The sequence below is a fragment of the Phoxinus phoxinus genome (genome assembly GCF_949152265.1).
Source record: "Phoxinus phoxinus genome assembly, chromosome: 17".
NCBI classification, from domain to species: domain Eukaryota; kingdom Metazoa; phylum Chordata; class Actinopteri; order Cypriniformes; family Leuciscidae; genus Phoxinus; species Phoxinus phoxinus.
The window spans coordinates 17,193,457-17,218,733 of record NC_136892.1 but is presented as its reverse complement, the minus strand read 5'-3'; the positions used below and the strand labels follow the sequence as shown (position 1 = coordinate 17,218,733).

At 38.4% G+C, this 25,277-nt stretch overlaps 3 protein-coding genes across 11 annotated transcripts; 1 reads left to right on the top strand and 2 right to left on the bottom strand.

The window, feature by feature from the left end:
• Positions 1 to 756: 756 nt before the first annotated feature.
• sdf2 (stromal cell-derived factor 2) lies at positions 757 to 2,934 on the bottom strand. Its single transcript, XM_079587251.1, has 3 exons — positions 2,420 to 2,934; positions 1,659 to 1,855; positions 757 to 1,546 (listed from the first exon to the last, which is right to left on the bottom strand). The coding sequence occupies exons 1-3, from the start codon at positions 2,592 to 2,594 to the stop codon at positions 1,250 to 1,252; spliced, it is 669 nt and encodes a 222-aa protein (XP_079443377.1). The 5' UTR covers positions 2,595 to 2,934; the 3' UTR covers positions 757 to 1,249.
• supt6h (SPT6 homolog, histone chaperone and transcription elongation factor) lies at positions 2,922 to 20,456 on the top strand. Of its 6 annotated transcripts, none has more exons than XM_079587239.1 (37): positions 2,922 to 3,045; positions 3,759 to 3,869; positions 3,972 to 4,133; positions 5,559 to 5,632; positions 5,746 to 5,926; positions 6,026 to 6,107; positions 6,238 to 6,493; positions 6,580 to 6,681; positions 6,770 to 6,883; positions 7,543 to 7,632; positions 7,731 to 7,873; positions 7,953 to 8,101; positions 8,180 to 8,290; positions 8,615 to 8,744; positions 8,894 to 9,044; positions 9,400 to 9,554; positions 9,673 to 9,865; positions 9,964 to 10,103; positions 10,300 to 10,417; positions 10,520 to 10,596; positions 10,680 to 10,815; positions 10,914 to 11,051; positions 12,852 to 13,019; positions 13,156 to 13,283; positions 13,386 to 13,593; positions 13,760 to 13,907; positions 14,025 to 14,167; positions 14,269 to 14,409; positions 14,548 to 14,743; positions 14,827 to 15,065; positions 17,023 to 17,136; positions 17,258 to 17,382; positions 17,469 to 17,581; positions 17,655 to 17,729; positions 17,843 to 18,021; positions 18,117 to 18,313; positions 19,053 to 20,456. In XM_079587239.1, exons 2-37 carry the CDS (start codon positions 3,770 to 3,772, stop codon positions 19,240 to 19,242), a joined length of 5,166 nt encoding a protein of 1,721 aa, XP_079443365.1. In that variant the 5' UTR covers positions 2,922 to 3,045; positions 3,759 to 3,769; the 3' UTR covers positions 19,243 to 20,456. The 6 variants fall into 6 exon arrangements, with proteins under 6 accessions (XP_079443365.1, XP_079443362.1, XP_079443367.1 ...); XM_079587236.1 differs by having other exon boundaries at positions 3,969 to 4,133; XM_079587241.1 differs by having other exon boundaries at positions 3,040 to 3,274.
• rab34b (RAB34, member RAS oncogene family b) lies at positions 20,416 to 25,252 on the bottom strand. Of its 4 annotated transcripts, none has more exons than XM_079587244.1 (11): positions 25,007 to 25,252; positions 24,822 to 24,934; positions 24,454 to 24,536; positions 24,148 to 24,213; positions 23,888 to 23,989; positions 23,749 to 23,813; positions 23,625 to 23,676; positions 23,455 to 23,536; positions 23,169 to 23,259; positions 22,104 to 22,211; positions 20,416 to 21,595 (listed from the first exon to the last, which is right to left on the bottom strand). In XM_079587244.1, exons 2-11 carry the CDS (start codon positions 24,876 to 24,878, stop codon positions 21,540 to 21,542), a joined length of 762 nt encoding a protein of 253 aa, XP_079443370.1. In that variant the 5' UTR covers positions 24,879 to 24,934; positions 25,007 to 25,252; the 3' UTR covers positions 20,416 to 21,539. The 4 variants fall into 4 exon arrangements, with proteins under 4 accessions (XP_079443370.1, XP_079443371.1, XP_079443368.1 ...); XM_079587245.1 differs by having other exon boundaries at positions 20,701 to 21,595; positions 24,822 to 24,885; positions 25,007 to 25,220; XM_079587242.1 differs by having other exon boundaries at positions 20,701 to 21,595; positions 23,625 to 23,813.
• Positions 25,253 to 25,277: the final 25 nt, after the last annotated feature.

Here is a 25,277-nt window from a genome sequence, read left to right as displayed (position 1 = left end):
TTATTTTAAAAAAGAATACTGTTTTCCGAGGTCTGACGTAGAATGTGATAGTCTGAGGTATTAAACTCTAGAGTCTGTTTAATGAGGAATACTTCCAAATGTGTTCTGGGATATTCTCAGATATACAGCTGTGACCCCAACCATGTAAACAAACAAACAAAAAAACATTTACAGATCACCTCAATTTAACATTCTCAAGAAATCTGCTTGTATCAATTGTTTAAATTGTTACTTAAATCTTACAGCATCTATATGTAATCCAGGTAAATTAATAAAAAGTACAAAGGCACTTGTTTCAAATGTACATTAGAATGAAATGAAGGATTTTAGATGGCACTTTAAAAATTATGTTACCTACTTGATGTAAACTTAGGAAATTGCCTTATTAGGAGAAAGATACTTGCTTTCCCAGAGTGGTAATGTTCAAATGTGCAAGTTTGATACGAATGGCTGTACAGGAGCTTTTATCAGAAGTGACTTATGGCTTCCTTTAGGAAAATACACATAACTGCAAGTCTCTCAATGAGATTAATGCTAATACTGTGGCAGTGTAATGTAGCACTGCTGTTGTAGTGTTTTCACTACGAGGTCAGCATCAAGCAATTCAAGTTTGTTCTGTGAGCAATTCATTTATATTTGATAGGTTGTTTTTTCTTGAGAACAGTTGTGGGCCAATTTTCTGATTTTCACATTTCTGATTGACGCCTTATACACTACCTTTCAAAAGTTTAAGGGGTCAGTAAGATTTATGATTTATTAAGTCTCTTATGCTCATCAAGGCTATACATTAAAAAAAATACAGTAAAAAAACATCATATTGTTCCTGTAATTGGAAAGCTGAATTTTCAGCATCATTACTCCAGTCTTCAGTCATGTGATCCTTCTGAAACCATTCTAATATGCTGATTTGATACACAAAAAACAGTTGAAAATAGTTGTGCTGCTTAGTATTTTTGTTAAAACCGGGGAATTTTTTTTTTTAGGATTATTTGATGAATTGATCTTACAATTAAATGTGTAATAAGCAATTCCTTACTGAAAAAAAAAGTATTGATTTCTTAAAGGACAAAAACTGACCCCAATCTTTTGAACAGTAGTGTACGCTGTGCAAAATAAAATGATATGCTTCAAGTGTTAAAAAATGAGCATGAGGCACAATTTAATTTATCAAACTGTTTTTTCAGAACAACTCAAGGTTCCTTTTCTGGGCCAGTTGGTAAATACAGGTCAGCTTGTATGAAGCATTTCTCTAAAACTCAGTGTGTAATGGACTGCTGAAATCCCTGGATCCAGTCTCACTGGGTTTCATGAAGATGCCCTCCATCGTTCTCCAATAGCTGTGCGAGCCGCTGATCATCATGCCGTGCACTTCTCTCTGGCCGTGGATGGGCCTGCCGTACTGCTCGCCCGTCACAGACAACAGAGCGTCAGTGGACGTGTGACGGAACCGAACGGACTCCTCGCGCTGCCACACGGAGCCTGCACACAGAACGGTCCACTCGTCCAGATGGTCACCCTCGCCGTTCTCGCCAAAGGCACTGACCTCCTAAACAGGAAGAGTTTTTAAGTAAACTTGCACTGTTGTAACATCAAACTCTACATACAGCACCTTTACATTACTGTGTGTACCGGTAATAAAAAAGATGACATATTAAAACCTGATTTGAAGAAAGCGGGGAAGTAAAGTAGTGGCTGTGTAGATTGCGGCCTGTGTTCACATGGGTCAATCGAATGTTCTGTCCACACTGTACCGGATTCCCTCGATGACATGCATCGTCACCGGTCCCCCGCACACTCCAGTAACTGTTACTGTCCTCCACTGCGGTCACACCGGTCACTGACTGCTGCCCACTACCTGGAATTAAATAATCACATTAACAGATCATAGAGAGAAGGTGCATCCCTATGTGTGTACTACTTATGCACTATTCTATGCCGTTTAGCAGTATGAATGTAGTAGCATGAATGTGTTCGCACTGGAAATTCACTGGAAGTGCACTAAAAAAGTGAGGTGTTGGACAGTTCATCCATTCAACTGTCTTAGCTTTAATTGCGTAGCCTAGGGCTATCAGACTCTTATGTTGGATTATGAAATAACCTTATAACCATATTCATATTCACGTTACATGGTTGAGAACATAGTGCATAAGTACCTGTAGTGTGTCAGTTGGACACAATTAACTAGAGTATGCTTTTAAATCCCCCAGAACATCTACAAACTTATGTTTTTATGTCAAATTTCAACACTATTAGCTTTATGAAGGCATAATTATATGTACTTAACAATAAAAATGCACCTCAAACTATAATTACATTAATATAATATCAGTGACGGTTGTTAAATAATATTCTACATCAAAGTTTAAATCACTTCCATATAGATAGAGACGAACAGCATTTCTGAATGAGAGTCACTCACCAGATCCATAGCGGACATCATGAGAGTGTAATCTGACGTTGTGCTTCACATTGAGCAGCTTCACCACCGACCCGCACGTTACAAAACTCATTTCACTGCCAGTGGACAGTGTACACATACATGACAATAACACTGATATGAACAACTGGACCATCGAGAACCCCAAACTCTCCATGGCTTATTGAACCCTATGGAAAAACCATAGAGGGAAAAACGAATCTTTAAAACCCCTAACTGACGTCACATGGAGCGCGTGAATCACTAAAAGTTAGCGCGCCGTCTTCAGGTTCGGAGAAACAATATTGTCGGCTAGAAACGAGATTTAGTTCGTTATGAATATGATAATAGATTATGTGGTAAACTTGAATTCAAATTGGTAAATATTTAAATTATAACTTTAAAAAAACGACAATAACATTTGGCTCATGCCATAAACGTTCACAACGATATCAGCAAAATAATTTATCCTGACCGGAAGTTAAATTTGTGTTTACCGGAACGAGAATCCCGACAGTAACCCTCAGCCGTTTTTTGTTGTCACTATCAGGCTTCTTCTAAATTGACGCTTCGTTCTTCACCTTGTCGAATATTTTCAAGTCTTTAATCGAGCTTCCTCGCAAGGGAAAGTAAGTGCTCGATGTTTAGTTTCAGTCATGTGTTTTTAAAAGCGGCGTATAATTCCTGGGGTTGTTTTTCTTCTCGCACAGTTTGAGTTTAGCTGTTAGCATGTGGGCCTTGATCTTCCCACAGCATCGCGGACAGTCGTTTCGTGATTATTTTTAAAAAAAAAGAAAGAAAAAAAGAACGTCGTTTATCGTTTACGCTTGATTCATCTTTCAGGGTATTTCTTAATAGGTATAAACTTGGTAATTATGCGTCCCATATTCATTGGCTAAGCTAAATTATCTATCTAGTTGCATGGATATATCGACATGTGTTTTGGTCTGGATTTACTCAATTTATATTCAAATGTTATGTCTTAACATATTTAACATAAACATTAGATTAGCATATAAAGTGCTGTTTTGAATTACTAGCGTAAGAATAATCAATGTAAGCCACTAGTGGAGATTATTTGTCATGCGATCCAGTCAGTCTTTTGTTTACTGCTGCAAGTGATGTGTCAGATTAGATGTATGACCTTTAAACTGTTTTATTCTTTGCAAATTTAAGGTTACTGGTTATGACAGAGGTATTATATCATATAATATTGTTTAAATTTAACATTTCATACTTTAATACTATCAATACCCTAAACCCATTGAATGCTATTCCATATTTATCATACTATATTTGTCTCATCCCTTGTAAAAAAAATCCTGTTTCGATTTTCACATAGGCCTTGCAAACATGTCTGACTTCATCGAGAGCGAGGCTGAGGAGTCAGAGGAGGAGTTCGAGGAGAAAGACCTGAAGCCAAAGAAGACGCAGCGATTTATGGAAGATGATGGTAAGATGTTTCCTACTTAAAGCCACATCCAGGGCAGGAATACTACTAGAAACCACATTTTAGTGTACGGCTGTTTAATTAATTGCTTCATTGCCCCAGAAGAGGAAGAAGAAGAAGAGAATACTGAAGATCAGGATGAGCATGGAAACCTGAGAGGACTCATCGATGATGGTGACGTAGAAGAGGAAGAAGTGCCAGAACCACCAAGTGGGAAAGAGGACAGTGACTCCGGTGAAGAGGTCCATCATCGCCGCAGGAAACGAAGTAGGTTACTCTGATAAAGCCACATTAGTAAATCCTTCTGTATATTTGTCAGTTCACTAGTGAATAATGTTGTTCTCATTAGGGCTGGGTGAATAAAATATTCTCTAGGCCTATATGATCACTGCTATTTTGCTGAAGATAACAAATTAAGCTATGTTGTGAATATTGCGATTCTTCTAAGTGTACAGTAAGTTTCCTAAAGAACATGTCATTATAATACTGTTGTGATTAGGGTTGGGGATCGAAAATCGATTCCAATTGTGGAATCGGATACTTAAAGGGTTAGTTCACCCAAAAATTAAGACCTTTTTAAGATATTTATGAATATCAATATCTTAATTTGTGTTCCGAAGATGAATGAAGGTCTTACAGGTTTGGAATGACATGAGGGTGAGTAATTACCGGTAATGACATAATTTAAATTTTTGCGTGAACCAACCCTTTAAGGTCAACAATCGGATACTTGTGTTAAAATAAAAATTTAGGTTCCACTTATCGATTCCTGTTTTCAAACCATTTTCAAGCACAAGACGACGCGAAAGAGAACTAAATTCGGCACTCGCACCATGCACTGTTTTCTTTGCACGCGCACAGAGAGCCGCCCCTCATATAGTGCATGATACTGTACACATCTTGTGCTTGAACGCACAAATACACAATTATGTCAAAACATTCTTATAGACACAGTCGGTTATGTATTATGTGAACTTAAACACTTGAGAAAGAAAATGCATATTGGATCCTGCATGGGGCCTTAAAGTGACAGAAGCCTAATAAACCTGCCGCAGTCTGTCATTAATGTTAAAGAACAAAAGAAAAAGAAAATCACTCACTGATCTTGCCCGAATACATTGTCTAACTTTAAGTAATCTATATTTTATTTATTAAAAAAACTATGCAGTGTTATTTTACATTTGATTACAATTTTGAACCTGAACTTTGTTCAGTTGTATTTATTTGTGCCATTGCTAATTTGTTTATTTGTTCTTATTTTATTACTCTTTGCTTGTCTTTAATAATGTTTGAAATGTATATTTTATTAGTTTGTACAGTGTTTTTTGCGCTGTGGTATTTTTTTGTTAAAAATGTTAGTGTTCTTTAGTCTGCAGATTTTTTTTTTTTTTTTTTTTTTCATGGAAATCAGCTGCAACAAAACGTTTTGCCAAAAGACACAGAATAAATATGGTTGATATAAATGTTTGACTAAATTTTTTTGCTTTACTAGAATCGGAATTGGAATCACTAAAATTCTAACGATACCCAACCCTAGTTGTGATGATTCCAAGTTGAGACTTGAGTATGAGCGCAATAAAACAGTAATGGTGTCTATGATTTATATTTCAGTAGCAAAAATCGTGCTCAAGTTGGTAATATAATATATAATATTTTGCTCAGTTCTCATTAAAGAGTGTGTGTGTCTGTCAGGTTATGATGACTATCTGGATGATGATGATCTGGACCTCATTGAGGAGAATTTAGGAGTGAAAGTGAAGAGGAGGGTGAGTCACCAAAGTTTCTGCTTGTTCTAGATAGCAAGTTTTTCACTAATTTAATTGATACCAGTTAACAACTTTTAAGTTAAAATTTTATTTCATAAAACGTGTGTGTTCAGAAAAAGAAGTACTCTCGTGTAAAAACCATGGATGATGAGGGGGAAGATGATGAGAAAGACATGATCGCTGATGAGATCTTCACTGGGGATGGAGACGGAGATGGAGAGGTGGAGGAAGGAGAGGCTGTGGACACACTTCACACAAGAGATGATGAAGAGGAGGAAGATGATGAGGAATCTGGTAGAAAAGACATTTACTCTATTCATCATGGATTTTCATTCTTGTGCTACTATTCTGTGGATTTTTAGTGATGTTTTTTTTTTTCTTCAATCTTTGCAGACATTGATGATTTCATTGTGGATGATGATGGACAGCCCATCACTAAAAAGAAGGGAAAGAAATTCTCTGGCTATACTGATGCGTAAGTTCTGTAAACGGTGGTTTGATTATGTAAATTTAGACTTCCATCCTTGGTATGATGGACTAAATCCCTGGCATTCAACCATATGACTTTCTTATCCCTAGCGTTACTCTCTTTTCTGACATTCTAGTGCTTTGCAAGAAGCTCAAGAGATTTTCGGGGGTGATTTTGACTTTGCTGAGTTCGACACTGAGGCGTATGATCATGCGGAAGAGGAAGAGGAGGATCAGGATGATGAGTCATGGGATCGACCGAAGAAGCAGACCAAGAGAAGAGTTGGCCGTCGTAGCATCTTTGAGATCTATGAGCCCAGTGAGCTGGAGAGCAGCCACATGACCGATCAGGACAATGAGATCCGCTCTACAGACATGCCAGAAAGATTCCAGGTCTGGATCAGCGTTAGGCTGTGTATAAAAGTGTTTCCTTTCCTGGGTGGGAATAAGGATATTTTATAACCTATTGTCATTTGCAGTTGAGGGCCATCCCTGTTAAGTCTGCTGAGGATGATGAGCTGGAGGAAGAAGCTGAATGGATTTACAGGAATGCCTTCTCTACACCAACCATCTCCATGCAGGTAGGAATTGAATGTTTGTATATCATGATTTTTATATCATGGCACTAAGCTAACTTCTATGCTTATTTTGTTTTGGTTTGCACTTCAGGAGAGCACAGACTACCTGGATCGTGGGACAACCACTAATTTCAGCAGAAAAGGTCCCAGTACTATTGCTAAAATCAAAGAAGCCCTGAACTTTATGAGGAATCAACACTTTGAGGTATATTCATGGGGGAAAATAGGGTGTATTAGAGCCGTGACACACCAAGCCGTCGGTCGGCCATCGGTGAATGTCTGTCCAGCTAATTTTTGCAGTGTTTTTCTCACGTCAGCGACAGTTTGCCCCATTCAGCATGTTGAATTGGCGTCGGGCCATTTGTGAGAGATCACTCTGATTGGCTGTTCAGTTTAGCTAGTCAGTGCACGAAAATAATAGCAAAAGTGATGAAAGGGACCAAAGAAGTCAAGACGGTACTGACAGAAGGCTGTTCTAATTTTTATGTCATCATACCTGAGTGTTCCAATATGCAAATATTTTCATAACAACATGAGCCACCTGGAATAAAGAAAGTGATCGATGATTGTTATTCAAAATAAGCTGGCACTGCTTTGTTTACGGTTTAGATGTCTGCGGTCCTAGTTTTGGTTTCTCTGTTTGCATGACAAATATACACACTTGATACCTGCTGATATAGCTGTTATTTCCTTACACGCACGCAGGTGTAGAATGCATATGCTAGTTGACAGTTACTTGTAGTCCTTTTGGTGTGTTCAAGCACAGATTTTTGTTCCAGATGCAGTCGACACAAGGCAACAACACAGTCGGCATTAGTTGATAGACAGATAATCTGGTATTAACTTGTCCCTTCTCTCCTACAGGTTCCCTTCATTGCATTCTACAGGAAGGAGTATGTGGAGCCAGAACTGAACATTAATGATCTGTGGAAGGTGTGGCAGTGGGATGAGAAGGTAAGGGCCCAATCAAAATGTTCTCAGAATCCACTGTAGTGGCTGCTTTTTGTTTCAATTTAACAGTTAAATGTGTGTGTATGCTGTCCTCTCTTCAGTGGACCCAGCTAAAGACCAGAAAGCAGAACCTGACACGTCTTTTCCAGCGAATGCAGTCTTATCAATTTGAGCAGATCTCAGCTGACCCTGACAAGCCACTGGCTGACTCGACTCGTCCCCTAGACACTGCTGATATGGAGAGGTATGAGTACCTACCTAACAAACCTTCTAACATATTATGCTGTATCCACAGCAATCACTTGTTTCTTCTGCTTTGACAGACTGAAAGATGTCCAGTCTCTTGATGAGCTGGGAGATGTCTACAACCACTTCCTGCTCTACTATGGCCGAGACATTCCTAAAATGCAGAATGCAACCAGGGTCCACAAAAAGAAACTGAAAAAGATCAAGGAAGTGTCAGAGGAAGATGGTACAGCTGTGTTTTCTTTGAATGAGCCAATTATGGTGTTCAACCATGCATTAGACTAACGCCTTTTTTTTCTGCTAGGGGAAGAAGTAGAGGTGGAAGAGGAAGAGGAAGAAGAGGAGCAGAAAGGGCCAGATCTGAAACAAGCCTCCCGTAGAGATATGTACAGCATCTGCCAGGGTGCAGGCCTTGGTGTGTACATCCTGCAAATATAAATAAGACTTAACAGTGAATGTATTTTTGAACAAAAGAAATTCCCTGACCTACTGCAAAAATAAGTGTGTGTGTGTGTGTGTATATATATATATATATATATATATATATATATATATATATTAATTTTTAACAAATGTAAAGCGACATATTTTATGTGTCAGAAATGTTATATAATATGATAGAATTATGTAAATTGGAAAAAAAAGTTAAGGTATTATTTATATTTTATGTAATTATATGCATATAATGACAATGCAACTCCTTGAAAGTTGTGAATTCATACACTTTTTTTTTAATTAGATGGTCTTGCCAAGAAGTTTGGTCTGACCCCAGAGCAGTTTGGAGAAAACTTGCGAGACAGTTATCAGAGGCATGAAACTGAGCAGTTCCCTGCAGAGCCTTTGGAGCTGGCCAAGGACTATGTGTGCAGGTAATTAATTGATCAATGAGAACTTGAAATTGTATCTTATTTAAAAAAAAATCTGTGATACTCAAGTCTTAAACCCGCTGCTTTCTGAATAATAAGATTGCAATTTGCATATTTATTCATAAATCATACATTTATGCATGTTTTCATAGCCAATTTAGCACCCCGGAGGCTGTTCTGGAAGGCGCTCGCTACATGGTGGCCATGCAGATTGCCCGTGAACCGCTGGTCAGGCACGTGCTCAGACAGACCTTCCAGGAGAGGGCCAAGATTAACATCAAGCCAACTAAGAAGGGAAAGAAGGTTGGTACTTCGGATTTACTGACCTAACTTACATTATGCAGAAAGTGTCAGTTTTCGACCATCATTTTATTAACTGTTGTATTTTTGTTTATCTTCTACTCTTTTGCTTAACCATATTCGTCAAGGAAAGGGTATTAGCAAAATAGCAACTTTCCCATCCCAGCAGAGTTCTGTTGTGGTAGAGCTTTAGCTAGAATGAATTCTGTTGATGTATGTAGGTATTGTTATTGCTTTGCTACAGTGTTACCGTAGTGAACTCCTATTCAAACCCAGACTGAACTGATGTGCCAGTGACTGCAGTGTTTGCTCTTTTGTTAGTAATTCCACATCAGCTAATGTATGTCATGTTTCCCAGGATGTGGATGAGGCGCACTATGCTTATTCCTTCAAGTACCTGAAGAACAAGCCTGTGAAAGAGCTCAGTGGAGATCAGTTCTTGAAGATGTGCCTGGCTGAGGAGGAAGGCCTGCTCGCCATAGACATCTGCATTGACCTTGTGGGAGTCAAAGGGTATAGATGTGTCCTGATAATTTTAGCTTTAATAAAAACCTGGAAACAATTCATGCGTTGTTAAGGATTATACACAAGAGGTACTCAATTTTGTATTTTATTTTTTTCATCTCTACAGGTATGGAGATCAGACATACTTTGATGAGATTAAGCAGTTCTACTACAGGGATGAGTTCAGTCACCAGGTGCAGGAATGGAACAAGCAGAGAACACTTGCCATTGAACGTTCCCTTCAGCAGTTCTTGTATCCACAGATGGCCAAGGAACTGAAAAATAAGCTTATTGCTGAAGCCAAGGAGAATATTGTTAAGGTGCCACATTGACATTTCCTTAAAAGCTTCCCAACAGTTTCTGTGCTGAATTGTGGCCTAAAGCATATTGATTTGTGTTTCTTGTGTCTGTGGTACAGTCTTGCTGCAAGAAGCTGTACAACTGCCTAAAGGTGGCTCCTTATCGGCCTGATCAGCAGGTAGAGGAGGACGATGACCTTATGGATGAGTCACAAGGAAAGGGTATCCGTGTACTCGGGGTGGCCTTTGCTACTGGCAGGTACATATTTGTACGAAGTGAGAGAATACTTCACTTGATTTTAAATAGGGATGCATCAGCACCATATCGGTTATTGGCAAATATTTGGTATTTAATTTGCGTTAAGGTTCACTAATTCTCGCTTAAAGTGAATCACACTTCAGTGAATAACACTAATCGTTTAATAATTTGTTGCTATGTTCTTGTGTTTCTATAGAGACACACCAGTTTTCTGCTCCCTCATCAATGGTGAAGGAGAGGTTGTGGACTTCCTCAGGCTACCTTATTTCCTTAAGAGGAGAAATGCGTGGAGAGAGGATGAAAGAGAGAAAAAGGTAAAGAAACAGAAGCCCTGCAAACCATTCACTAATTACCATTTATTAACTCGGAGTTGATTTCAATATTGTGGCTTTTAAACATATGTTGTGTTTCCATAGCTTCAAGACATTGAAAACCTCAAGAAATTCCTCCTTAGTAAGAAGCCACATGTTGTTGCAGTTGCTGGGGAGAATCGGTATGTTTATTGTTCCTCCTTTTGTTTTATGTGTATAAATGCCATAAACTTTTATTGTTAATTCTGTTTCTGGATGTGTGTAGTGATGCTCATATGGTGTTGGAGGACATCAAGCGCACCATCAGTGAGCTGGAGCAGGACTCCTCTCTGCCTGCGGTGGGTGTGGAGCTGGTGGACAACGAGCTGGCTATGCTTTATATGAACAGCAAGAAGTCTGAGGTCAGTGCAGTGCGATAAAAACTCATTTGACAGATAAACCGTTGTTGAAGGTTCTATACCTTTCCTAATGTTTCTTTCACATGCTGCTCTTCTCATAGGCGGACTTCAGAGACTACCCACCTCTGCTTCGGCAGGCTGTGTCTGTGGCTCGCAAGATTCAGGACCCCCTAGTGGAGTTTGCCCAAGTCTGCAGCTCCGATGAGGACATCCTGTGTTTGAAACTGCATCCCCTACAGGTATCAGCCCATTCTTTCATCTAATGACTTACTTTCTGCCATTTGTTTAAAAACATGACAGGGGATTAGACCGATGAATTATGTTGATGCGTCGTTCCACTTCCAGACCTATTAATTACTTCTGAATTCCTCGTTGTATTTGTGTAAAGCCTTGAAATGTCTGTCTGTGTTATTAAATTATTATTTTTACATTTCTATGTAGTTTTTAATGTATTTTTATTTTAGTTTAATTTTAGTACTTAACAACTTTTAGATTCTGGTTCTTATCAAACATTTATTTTCTGTTCATTTTTAAGGTCCCATATGGTTCATTCTCAGAGATATTGGGATCTTAATGCGACTCCATGTGCAAATTTTTGAACTTTACCCATTTTCAATGGTTGAAAACCAAATATGGGTAACTTTTCAAACAGCTGATACTTATTGTATTTAAAGGAACACTCCGACTTTTTGGGACTTTAGCCTATTCACCTTATCCCCCAGAGTTAGATAAGTCCATACATACCTTTTTCATCTCCGTGCGTGCTATAAGTCTGTTTGACGCACCCACCGCTAGCCTAGCTTAGCACAAAGACTGGATGTAAATGGTTGCAGCTAGCATACTAATCCAAATAAGTGACAAAATAACGCAAACATTTTCCTATTTATATGTTGTGATTTGTATAGTCACAGAATGTACAAAAAACAAAGTCACATGAGACACAGACATATTTTAACCGTATAAATACTGGGAACTATATTCTCTGAAGGCGAAGCACTGCTACTTGGGCGGAGTGATAACCGCAGCACCTGAGATGTCACGCTGGTTTTGTTGACCGGAGAAACAACGGCGTGTCTCAGGTGCTGCGGTTATCACTCCGCCCAAGTAGCAGTGCTTCGCCTTCAGAGAATATAGTTCCCAGTATTTATACGGTTAAAATATGTCTGTCTCATGTGACTTTATTTTTTGTACATTCTGTGACTATACAAATCACAACATATAAATAGGAAAATGTTTGCGTTATTTTGTCACTTATTTGGATTAGTATGCTAGCTGCAACCATTTACATCCAGTCTTTGTGCTAAGCTAGGCTAGCGGTGGGTGCGTCAAACAGACTTATAGCACGCATGGAGATGAAAAAGGTATGTATGGACTTATCTAACTCTGGGGGATAAGGTGAATAGGCTAAAGTCCCAAAAAGTCGGAGTGTTCCTTTAAGGAGGAATGTCTCAAGAACAGATCATGTTAAAATTAGAAATCTGTATTCTATCAAAACAACTGCATAGAACATACCAATTTTAACAATAATATTTTAGTGCCAAACATACACTGAAATGGTCAAGTTGAGGGGAATAGTTCAAGGGATTTTGTTTATTTTTACTGAATGTGATGAGCATAAGTGTCCATTGGCATATAATGCAACAAAGATTGCTAAAATCAACCGATTTTACTAATAGACCTATCAATCTCTGTGTAAAAATAAAATAATAATACTGCAATACTTTTGACTACAATGTCATTTTTTTCCCCCTGTAATTTGGTGTTACATTTTATGTGAAAATTGCCATTTTGAACCTCTACAAAGTAGTGGATTACTTAGTCTTTATCCATGGCATTTCATATTTTGGCTTTCATCACTGTTTATGGAAGTCTTTCTTCAGATTTCTTTTAAACAAAATAAAAAATTTGATTTTGGGTCTTCTGGTTGAATCGACAGAATTACCCTATATTTTGATTTTTCTTTCATCTTTTTCATCAGGTTTGAGATGAAGGCTATTTGTGAATCAATTCTCATGTATTATCATTGAAATGTTATTCAGGAGCATGTAGTGAAAGAGGAGCTGCTGGGCGCTCTCTACTGTGAGTTTATAAACCGGGTGAACGAGGTTGGTGTGGATGTGAACCGTGCCATTGCTCACCCATACACCCAGAGCCTAGTCCAGTACATCTGTGGCCTTGGATCTAGGAAAGGCTCACACCTGCTCAAGGTGAGACGTTCTTCAAAAATCTATATTCTCACTTTTGGTGTTCACGCTGTTCTCTATTTGTCTGGCTAAAGGGTTAAGATGTTTTGCTAGAACTAAATGTTGAAATTATCTTCTGCACCTTCCCAATGTTCCTCAGATTCTTAAACAGAACAACACTAGGTTAGAGAATCGTACCCAGTTGGTCACCATGTGCCATATGGGACCCAAAGTCTTTATAAACTGTGCTGGCTTTATCAAGATCGACACTGCCTCTCTTGGTGACAGGTAAGATGTTAAACATAATGTGTGTGAATGACCACCAGCTCACTCTGAATTATGCTGCATACTGCCAGACGAGATGAAAAAATGTCTTCTTTCACTCTGCAGCACTGACTCCTACATTGAGGTTCTGGACGGTTCCCGAGTGCACCCTGAAACGTATGAGTGGGCGCGTAAAATGGCAGTGGATGCTCTAGAGTACGACGAGTCGGCAGAAGATGCCAACCCAGCTGGAGCGCTAGAGGAGATCCTTGAGAACCCAGAGAGACTGAAGGACCTGGATCTGGATGCCTTTGCTGAGGAGCTGGAGAGACAGGTGAGCTTTTGGTCTTAATTTTGGATAGTATGCTTATGTTTGTTCTGTTAGCAGGCGCATTTTTCCAAAGCGACAATTGAGGAATACAGCATAAGCTGTTCAACCATATACTTGACTGAACTAAACCTTTTTCCTGTAACCATATCATTTCTTTTCTTTCTTTCAGGGTTACGGCAATAAGGGAATTACGCTGTATGACATCCGAGCAGAGCTCAGTTGTAGATATAAAGATTTGAGAGCCCCTTACAGACCTCCTAACACTGAAGAGGTCTATAACATGCTTACCAAGGAGACGCCTGAGACCTTCTATATTGGTAAATACTACCTGAATGTTTTGATCTTAGAGTAATATATAATTATAAACCTACAGATTTACATATATTATAGTTAATATAAGTTGGATATAAGTTTGAATCTTATTGCACATATAGGTAAACTCATCACCTGTGTGGTGACTGGCATCGCTCACAGAAGGCCACAGGGTGAGAGTTACGACCAGGCCATTCGTAATGATGAGACGGGACTCTGGCAGTGTCCTTTTTGCCAGCAGGACAACTTTCCTGAGCTCAGTGAGGTGGGAATCTTTTCTGTTACCTTTCAATGGAATGGTATCATGGAAATTTTAACTTTTGCACATTTTGCCAAATGTTCATGTCATGATGTTGTTTTTCTCAGGTGTGGAATCACTTTGACAGCGGCTCCTGTCCTGGTCAAGCCATCGGAGTGAGAACCAGGTTAGATAACGCCGTCATGGGCTTTATCCCAACCAAGTTTCTTAGTGACAAGGTGGTCAAACACCCTGAGGAGAGGGTCAAGGTGAGCTAATCTCATATTTCCTTTTGTTACTTTATCTGTCATTAATTTCTATGCAATATACATCAAATGTCGCCTTACAAAAGTCCTCGAAGTCTGAATCTCCTTTTGACATGCTTATGCCTGGATCTCCACTTATAGGTTGGCATGACTGTGCACTGCCGCATCATGAAGATTGACATCGAGAAGTTCAATGTGGACCTCACTTGTAGAACATCTGATCTGGGCGACAAGAACAATGAATGGAAGCTTCCCAAAGACACCTACTATGACTTTGATGCTGAGACAGATGATGTAAAACAGGAAGAGGAGCTTAAGAAGAAACAGCAGAGAACCAGTCAGTATTGCACAAAATCTCTTTTTGAGAGCATTTACCATATTTAAGTGATGCAGGTATGACTTTTGTTTTCTTTTCACTAGCTTACATTAAGCGTGTGATCGCTCACCCGTCCTTCCACAACATCAACTTCAAACAAGCGGAGAAGATGATGGAATCCATGGACCAGGGTGACGTAGTTATTCGACCCAGCAGTAAAGGGGAGAACCACCTGACGGTCACGTGGAAGGTGGCTGATGGGATCTATCAGCATGTGGATGTGCGTGAGGAGGGCAAAGAGAATGCCTTCAGCCTTGGACATACTCTCTGGATCAACAATGAGGTGAGCTGTTGCTACGTCTCGCACATACATCACCATTGAAAAGTTTGGGGTCTAAACTAGATTTTCAGGTACAGAAATAGTAATCAAATGTAAAATATCTGTATAAATATATAGATTAGGTCAAGAGCAGTGAGGTTTTTTTTTGGTCCCTGTCTGTTGTTTGAAAATATAAAAACAGACAGTGCGGATTAGCCTGCACGGATCAAATACACTATTACACATGCATTTTATTTCTCACGTGTTTGTTCACTTAAGATATAACCGACTATGTTTATGATAATACTCTACAAGACTAATTGTGAATAATTTTGTGTGAATATGTCTGTTTGAAAACTAAACTTTTTTTTAACATTGGTTTTAGGGTTGTGCCGATAGACGATAGTATCGTGTATCGACGATTGTCAGTGATATTGCCGATGGCAGATGCCTTTGACGATATCAATACGATAATGGGCTCGTTTTCTTAATGTATTCAATTATTTTTATTATTATTATTATAATAATAAAAATAGTATTGTTATTAAATTAATATTAGGAACTACAATTAATTTGCCTTGCCTAAATTTAACGACATCACCTCGTAGCCTAATACTTGCGACATCACCATCACGCGCGTATGACGACTCCAAGATTTTTTTTTTTTTTAAACAGACACAAAAAACTACATCCACATTAAAATTGAATTGCAAGGTGATCCATTCACAAATTGTCACAAGTGCTTGTTTTAACGGACGCATCATTCTTATACAGATCCAAGATGAAAACGGCATTGTTGTTCGTCAGTAGGCCTATTGTTTCCATAGCACATTATGGTTACACATTTGTTAGTTAACAAAACATTTAATGACATTAATAACACTAAAAACAATACAATTACAAAATATTAATAATAACATCACTAAAATAGCCGGCGGCCTAATAACATGTCTTTAGATCACGAACACAGCACAACTCTTTAAACACTTGTTTAACAATAAAAATTCTTCAAATTTTTTCACTGTCATTAATGTAGGTCCACAAGAGAAATATTAAGGCAGTAAATTAAGATAGTTGCTATACCGTTATATCCATCGTCGTCTCTGAGAGGAGAATGTGGCGTTGACAGATGCCAGCGAATGAGTGCGTTTACAAGCACATACTTAACCTGATCATGCTGAATAAACTGACAATCCATTAGGTCATATAAACGCATTAACTGTTTTCCTTTATCGGAGTCAAGTCAGAAGTTTGAGTATAAACCGATCGACTCTGTTTGCCCTTAACTCTGATTTCTCCCGGCATTTAAAACACATTAACCCGCGTTCGTTGCGCTTATTGAAGAGCGCATATATGTGAAGTGCATCCAGACAGAGAGAGCACTGGTAGGAGGACATAATCCCAAACTCCGATCTTTCCTGATCCAAGAAATTATTAAAACGTGTTCTAATCTCATGCAGAAATAGCCTACAGTCAGAATGCTGCATCTGTAACGGCATGAGAGGATGTGTGTCCGTAAATTTCCCGCTGACATTTTGAAATACTCTGAGTCAGATGAGTCAATGATTTTATCTTTTTTTTATCTCACTATACCGGGAAATAACCTGATTTAGCCTATTAATAAACACTCCACCTTTACCAGCAAAATAGAAAAAGATTCTCATATATAAAACGAAGTAATAAAACAAGCAAATTAATAAGTAAAAAAGCAAGTTAATAAGCCCCGCCCCCTCACGATAATATCATGTATCGCCGATCTCACAGGCTGACGAAAGGACGATATGAAGATGGAGCATATCGCCCAACACTAATTGGTTTCAGGATTATTTGATGCATTTGAAAGTTCAAAAGAACAGAAAACATTTGTAATATAAATAATAATATTATAATTCTAAACCCTGAACTTTTCAACTATAGTGGAGAAGCACAATTCGCTCATGCAGTATATCTGAAATCTAATGGTAGTCGTGGTTATCTGCAGGAGTTTGAGGATCTGGATGAAATAACAGCCAGATATGTCCAGCCTATGGCTGCGTTTGCACGAGATCTGCTCGGCCACAAGTACTTCCACGACTGCAATGGAGGTGATAGGAAGGTATGTTACAATTCTGAGGAACTACCATTTTTCTGTTCTCTTAATCTTGTTTTACAGTATGAAATGTCCTCTGCAAATTGTAGTTGAGTTGTGCATTTTATCCTTTCTTGCATTTGTACAGAAAATGGAGGAGTTTCTCATAAGGTCCAAAAAAGAGAAGCCGACATTTATCCCCTACTACGTTTCAGCTTGTAGAGACCTACCGGGCAAATTTCTCCTGGGTTACCAGCCTAGAGGGAAGCCGAGGTAACGCTCACTACCCAACCGCAACAGAGCTCTAGACGCGTAAAATAAAATTAATAGCGCTTTGCTTTTCTTGTTTTGTTTTGCAGGATAGAATATGTAACCATCACTCCAGATGGCTTTAGGTATCGGTCTCAGGTGTTCTCTACGGTCAATGGTCTCTTCCGCTGGTTCAAGGACCACTACCAGGATCCTGTGCCTGGTTAGTATTCTCTATCTAAACCCCAGCTCTGGCCTAGCATCAGTATTAATGCAGTGTTGTTGTCTTTCTAAAGGTGTCACACCAACCAGCAGCAGAACGCGAACACCAGCATCAGTGAACGCCACACCTGCCAACATTAACATTGCGGGTATGTCAGACATGCTGACTTCTCACCTGAAAATAACAGGGCTTTCTAAAGCTTCTCAAATGATTCTTCTCATGAATGTATTTTAAAACGCATACCTGTCCCCTCGCTCTCAGACTTGACTCGAGCCGTCAACGCTCTTCCACGAAACATGACATCCCAGATGTTCAGCGCCATAGCGGCGGTTACAGGGCAGGGCCAGAATCCCAACACAACGCCAGCCCAGTGGGCCTCCAGTCAGTATGGTTACAGCGGCGGCAGCAGTGGAGGAGGAGGCGGCAGCAGCAGCGCTTATGTACGAGACCTGCACCTATTTGCTGCTTTATCCAACCGAGTTAAAACGGGGCATGCTAATATTCAATATTCTTTCCTTGCCTTTCCATATTTAAGGTATTCGCAACCCCCCAGCAGCCAATGGCCACACCCTTGATGACGCCCAGCTACTCTTACACCACACCTGGCCAACAGCAGGCCATGACCACGCCCCAGTATCCCAGCAGTACACCACAGTCCTCACACGGACACCATCAGCATTCGTCCTCCACTCCATCGTCCTCGTCATCGAGAGTGCGGACACCACAGCCCAAGTGAGTGCTAATACACAGAACCATGTTAGCCACATCACACAAGTATCTCACACCAAGTTTATTTTATGGAGAGGTGTTCCAATCTCTCTTCCATCGCACTTCAAAGAAAATTGGCCAACCAATAAGATTCCGGCTTTGTCACATGACCAGAGCCGCTGCTGTTACTTGCAACTACAAGTTTGTGGCGCTCATGAGTATTTGGCTAAGTGATCGTGAATGACAGAGAAAGAATCTGGAACCGGCTCTCTTGTATTTGGTGTGGTTTGATAAACACCATATCGCAAACAAAAATCCGAATGGCATTTGAAAGCGTAAATACCGTTAGACTTCCGTTTTGAATCAAAGTTGCGCAATGCTTTGTGTACCAGATTAACTATATTTCTGCATTTCCATAACCACCATCTACTTTCAGAGTATGAATTAGCATTTTCTTTAAATCTGTGACATTTTTTACGCATTGGAAATTTAATCTCAATAGGAATCCGTGTGTTCTGGGTTTTTGCGCAAAAACGTTTCCCACACAGATTTAGCTAATGTTTAAGTTTGTCACGTCAATTTGCTGTGCTGACCAACCGAAAGCTCCTTGGTTTGAAAGAGACTTCTGTGTGAGCAGTGCTTCATACATTGCTATGCAATTGACAATGGGCATTTCGCAAGATTTTTTTTTACTTCTTTTTTTGTGTGTAATTATATTAATATGGGCTACTATGTACTAAAATTCCATCTGTGTTCCCTGCAGGACAAGTTCCCACACTGCCGTAGATTGGGGTAAGATGGCTGAACAGTGGCTGCAGGAGAAAGAAGCCGAGCGGCGAAAGCAAAAGACACCCCGCATGACACCCCGACCTTCGCCCAGTCCCATGATCGAAAGCACGCCCATGTCCATCGCCGGAGACGCCACTCCCCTCTTGGACGAGATGGACCGATAGGAGGAGAGAAGGAGGGTGCTCAGACATCTAAATATAAAACCCAATCCATCCACGTCCCATCTCTCACCCTACGTCTTGCTCTTTCGCTGCTAGAAGTATTTCTTTGAGTCATTCAGAGCTACTGATACTATGACAAACACTTGAAACATGATGACAAGCCGATTTAGGAAATGGACCTACAATATAAGTTTGTCACAAGGGTTTTCTTTTCTTTTTTTAAAGTGTGTGCAGAATGCACCCCCTTTTTCATTTTGTTTTTTAACTAAATTTAAAAGGAAAGGCTTAAAGCATGAGGCGCTGCATGATTGTGCCCATGGGAGTTGGTATGCAATTCATCGTAAGATCATTAGTTCAGGCCCACTCAGAGACCTTTTCTATTTGTATCTGGCTTAAACATCTAAATAAAACCCTGTTTCAGTATGAACCAGAGCACTGTAATGATTTAAAATCTGTGTTCTGTTGAGCTGTTACACAAAACTCTGAGAATAAAGCACTCAAGAGATTTGTAAAGCTGTTTAGCTACACGTTTATCTACTCTAAAATGAAGTATGTGACTTCAAAAGACATCTTGTAAATGCCATGTTTTTGTGGACCATTACAGTGATCAAAACGTATGCATTTTAAATTCTAAACGTTGAAAAATGATGTTTTTAAGGTTTGCCGAACCTATTAATTTTGCTGTTCATTTTTGAAGCTACAGAATCAGATGTCACTGCTAATAATGTGCTTATACAAGTAAACTGAACTATTGTGCTATAAGGTATTGAGCTTTTTCAGTTTGGATGCTGTTTGTGTGTATATGAATGCATCTTTGCTGGCCAGACTTCCTGAAGGTGTTTGCACACATGCTGTTTGCTTTGTCTTCTTTCCTTTATGTACAATCCTATGTATCACTATAGACAAAAAGTGTGACATTTAAGCAAAGAGAACTTTATGGACAGGCTCCTTATACTGTGACAATATTTTCACACACCAAACAGTTATTCGTATTATGACCTCCCAACCCCCACAACCCATTTAGTGAATCTTCCAAGCTCTGGGAAGAGTTTCTGACCTGATCATGTGTTCTTTTAGCACTGAGGCTGCACTATGCCTTTAGGTCAGGAAGTGAGCTCTAAGTGTCTGTTCTGTTCAGTGTATTTCACTGCTGACATCCATTTCATTTCTTTCTTTGATAAAGTTGTCAAAATTAAACTTCTGATTCGAGTGTTTTTATTGAAGTAGTCGGTTTCTTATCCTTCTATAATGATTTCAGTTAGTAAAGATGTTTGAGTGTTTGTTTGGGCTTAGATAATTCATTTCAGGCAGCTGTGATTTTAAGATATGGTTAAAGAGGCGGCATTATTCCCTTTTCATTGACATTTGTTGGGATTTTAATGCCTCTGATGCTTAAGAGACTACCAACAATTTCTAATTTATTTTGACAATCCATACTTAAAAAAATTCCTTTTTTATTTTTATGTTAGCTTTTATTGCCTCATGAATCAAGACTTCAGAACAGAATACAACACTGTATACATGTTTGTCGAGTTGCTCATTTTTGCTACGTCTAACAATCCTTCCATTTAGCTCACAGTGGGAGTCTTGTGTCCGAGCAGACGGCAGTAGAGCCTGTGGTCATGAGTCTTGGCATATGTATCATATTAGCCAAAGAAACGCATGATGCAATGAAAACAAGGGCTGCATTTACAAATAAAAAATCCATTCAGAACCACCAGGAGGGCGTTTAGTGACCTCTTAAGTACACTGCACTGTACACTGCTGTTTGCCTGCACAAAAATGATTACCTTCAAATCACAGGGATTTGCATCATTTAATCTAATACTGATAGACTGAATGTCAGTAAATGACACCGAGTATTTATAGATTCTAGATTAGATAAATTTCTATATGGCACTGCTTGGGTCAAAAAATTAACACATTTATAAACAAACTAATCCTCACTTAATCATGGTTAATTGAGAATCTATGAAAACTTACTGTGTATCCAAATAATCATGTAATACAACTATGATGCAGAAAATGTAGTAAAAGTAGTATTATTCATATTTAAACAAGTGAAACATCATTGCATTCATTAATACACATCTAAATACAGTCTAAACTTCACTTTCAGATGGATTCTTGTTGAGATTCCCTCATTATCTGACTGGCCAAGTCTTCTGATTGTATTATTTTCTTCTTTGACCCAGAGATTTGTGTCAGGGCATTATGGGACATCATCCCGAAGTCTGTATTCAAGGCTCACTTCAATTCCCATTTGTTCAGATCCATTAAAACATGTTCCATATGTTCAGTCAATGACAGCAGTTTGATTGCCTCTTCTTAAAATTTCCATCACAATTAGAAATTTCTGTGGAGTGAACAAATTATTTTCCACTGTAAGACAATATGACCATGGGGAAAGATTTTTATGGTAAAACTGAAATGAAATGTTTGAAATAAACCCGAATGTTGAATGTTAAAGGAATAGTCCACCCAAAAATGAAAATTCTGCCATAATTGACTCACCCTCATGCCTTTCCAAACATGTATGACTTTCTCACTTCTGTGGAAAAACAATAAATCATATTTTGAAGAATGCTGGTAAGCAAACAGTTTTGGCTCCAATTGAAGTCCATTATGGTCAAAAAACATAATGCAAGTCAATGAGAACCGAAAATGTTTGGTTACCAACATTATTCAAAATATCATCTCAGAAATATATATCAGAAAAAAGTAATAAATGTCATACATGTTTGAAATGACATGAGGCCCAGGGTGAGTAAATGATGACAGAATTTTAAAAAAAAATTGGAGGCAGGGAAGCATTTTAAGACATTTGTGATACATTACTTGGACTTTATTGAAAAGGAACTTACTGACAATATCACCAACTTGTCTAGAATTGTTCCTCTCCAGCTCAGATAATACAGTCGCCTCAAATGTAAGTGATGCAACCCGGAGGAAGAAGTCTCTCACACTTTCCCCTATGGAGGACGACAGAAATGATACATCTGATGTCATCAAAAGTATGGAATCATTTGGAATTGTTGAAAGAAAAAGTAGTCTCTTATGTTTACCAAGACTGCATTTATTTAATCAAAATACAATATTGTGAAATATTATTATAATTTAAAGTTAGTGTTTTCTATTTTAATAAAAAATTGAAATGTATATTGCCATATTCCTGTTATGGCAAAGCTAAATTTTCAGCATCATTACTCCAGTCTTCAGTGTCACATGATCCTTCAGAAATCATTATAATATGCTGATTTGCTGCTCAATTATCAATTATTGGTGCTCAGTTATTAATAATGGTCCTTATAATTATCAATGACGATTACAGTTTAGCTGGAAACCATGATAAATTTTTTTCTTATACACTGTAAATAAAGTTTAAAAGAACAGTATTACTGTCACTTTTGAACAATTTTGAACAATTTAAGTTTTAATTTATTTTACACACATACAAAAAAAAAACTTACCTAAACCTTTGAATCGTAGGGAACACGATTTCCCAAAAATATTTATATATATATTAACTGTTTTCAGCATTGATAATAATCAGAATTTTTTCTAGAGCAGCAAATCAGCATATCAGAATGATTTCTGAAGACTCACATGACACGTGACTGGACTAATGATGTAATGAGTAAAGACTGGAGTAAAAATTTAGCTTTGCCATCACAGAAATAAAGTACTGTTTTAAATATATTAAAACAGAAAACATAATATTGATGAACATCATATATAATATGATGACATATCCAAAAAAATCTCTTGGATTGAGCACTGCAGTGGTGGTTTTATACAGACAAAGATGTTTAGTGAGATTATTACATTTATTACAACACATATTTCTGGCATATTTCTGGCATCAGCTCACACATACCAACTAGTTTGATAGCATTCAAACCCCCTGCTGTTAAAAGTCTTTACTGTACCTGACAGCGCAGAGACGGCCCAATATTCTGCTCTGATCTCTTCAGAGAGTCTAACAGCCTCTTGCTCCATTTGGGCCAACTGATCTGGGTGCTATGGAGAGAAATACTCACCAAGACTAGTTATCTCAAGGAAACAATATTTTGGGATTATCAGTACAATTTCATGCATCCTTATCCATTTTTTTCGTAAAAAAGTTGATGATATCCCTCTAAGCCAACATCGTGTGAAAGTCGCAGTGTGGCCATGGCTTTTTAATATCTTACAGGTGATCATTTGATAACTCACACTAAGATCCTTCTTGGTTCCCACGAGGAAGAGGAGAACACTAGAAGGGTCATTGTCTCTCATGGCATCTTCAAGCCACTCTCTGAATAAACAGACATGTGAGAGAAAACAGACATGATTCATGACTATTCAGACAAGTGTTTCAAAGCAAATTAGTGATCATACCGTACCTCGCATTATCCAAAGAGTTATAATTGCTCAGGTCAAACACAACGATGATGGCTGGAAACAAAAGACAAATTGTTTTTGCACAATCCACAGAATGCGTATGCTTAATATAGTCTGTTTTATTACCTTGAGCTCCTCTGTAGTATGTGGATGCAATGCATCTAAATCTTTCTTGGCCCGCTGTGTCCCACCTGCAAATGGAAAGAGGATCGAAGGATGCAACCATACGAATGACTGTTCAACCTATAAAATTCACAAAACTCACAACTGCAAACTGAAGGGCACCCCGAGGACCTCAAATCTCTCCATCTCAAAATCCACTCCAATAGTCGCCTTGTACGTCTTGCCAAATGTGTCTTTGCAGAATCTTCAGGTCAGAAATATTAACAATTATAGTTAATCAAGCTGTTTGTAATTTATCTTTACACACTGTTGTTGGGATTCATTAAGTAAAATTGAAATGTTTCAATAAAAGCACTATGAGATCTGAATAGAGAATAGTACATTAACATTACAGACTCTTACCTATTTATTAAACAGGTCTTCCCAACTGCTACATCACCAACTACAATGACCTTGGCTACATTCAGTCTGAAAATATAGTGAACATTTACAGTCAAATAATGTTCGTTCATGCTGCACTGCACATTTGTATCACATATACAATCTGAACCAATCTCTAGAGGATTTGAGTGTGAGGTTTTGCCTACATTGTGGGGAAAAGGGCTTAATAAATGTTAATAGAAAATATCAAAACAACAGGGTTAATGGAAAGCCTCCACCATGATAGCAAAAAAGAATTGTGTGTGAAAGAGAAAAAGAGTATCTTACCCTGATTTCTGTCCTTGACATGCGTCTCTAACAGTAATATTAAAGCCATCTTTGGTGTGCACTGCAGCGTCCCTTGTAAAGTACTGAATAAATAAACCGATATATAAATTAGTTAACTTAGGTTAGGCTTTAAAAAATGTAAACAAAACAAAACAACAAAAAAGATCGTTTTACATAATAATCTGGTCCAGTTGAGTCTGGTTTATAGAATTACACACAGTAGGTAATTCAACACAATAATCCTCTACTTGTTAGCCTAAGTGTTGTAATTCTGAGAGAGAGAAAGAGAGAAAACTAGGGAGAAGTATAAAGATGTAAAAGTATATAGATTGAAATGTAAAACTAACTAAAAATACATAAAGTGTTACCAAAGGGAGTTCACAGATGATCCTGTCTTCTTTCACAGGGGGTAGAGAGCTCATCATGTGAGAGCTTTAACGAGACCACACCAATACAAACACTGAACCATTCTGTCCTGTGACTATAGTGGGATAAGCAAACATAAAACATAAACATATTAATAAATAAAAATAAATAAAAAATGTCAACTTACCTAAGGCAGATTATTTTTTTACATTCTACAAGTAGCCTATTTTAGACTTTTCTAAATTCGCATTAGGCTATTATTTAGTCGACACATTTTTGTTGTTAAGGCAACTATTATTTTGCGGCAAATGCATGAAATATATAAACAAGTAGGCTGGTCGTATTAAAGTTTTACTGCGTGACTGTGCTCTGCTAAACACAAGCACTCTCGCCCCTGTATACTGTGGCGGCGGCGGCGCACGACATTTACAGTGCGCAATTGAACTACAGAACCCATA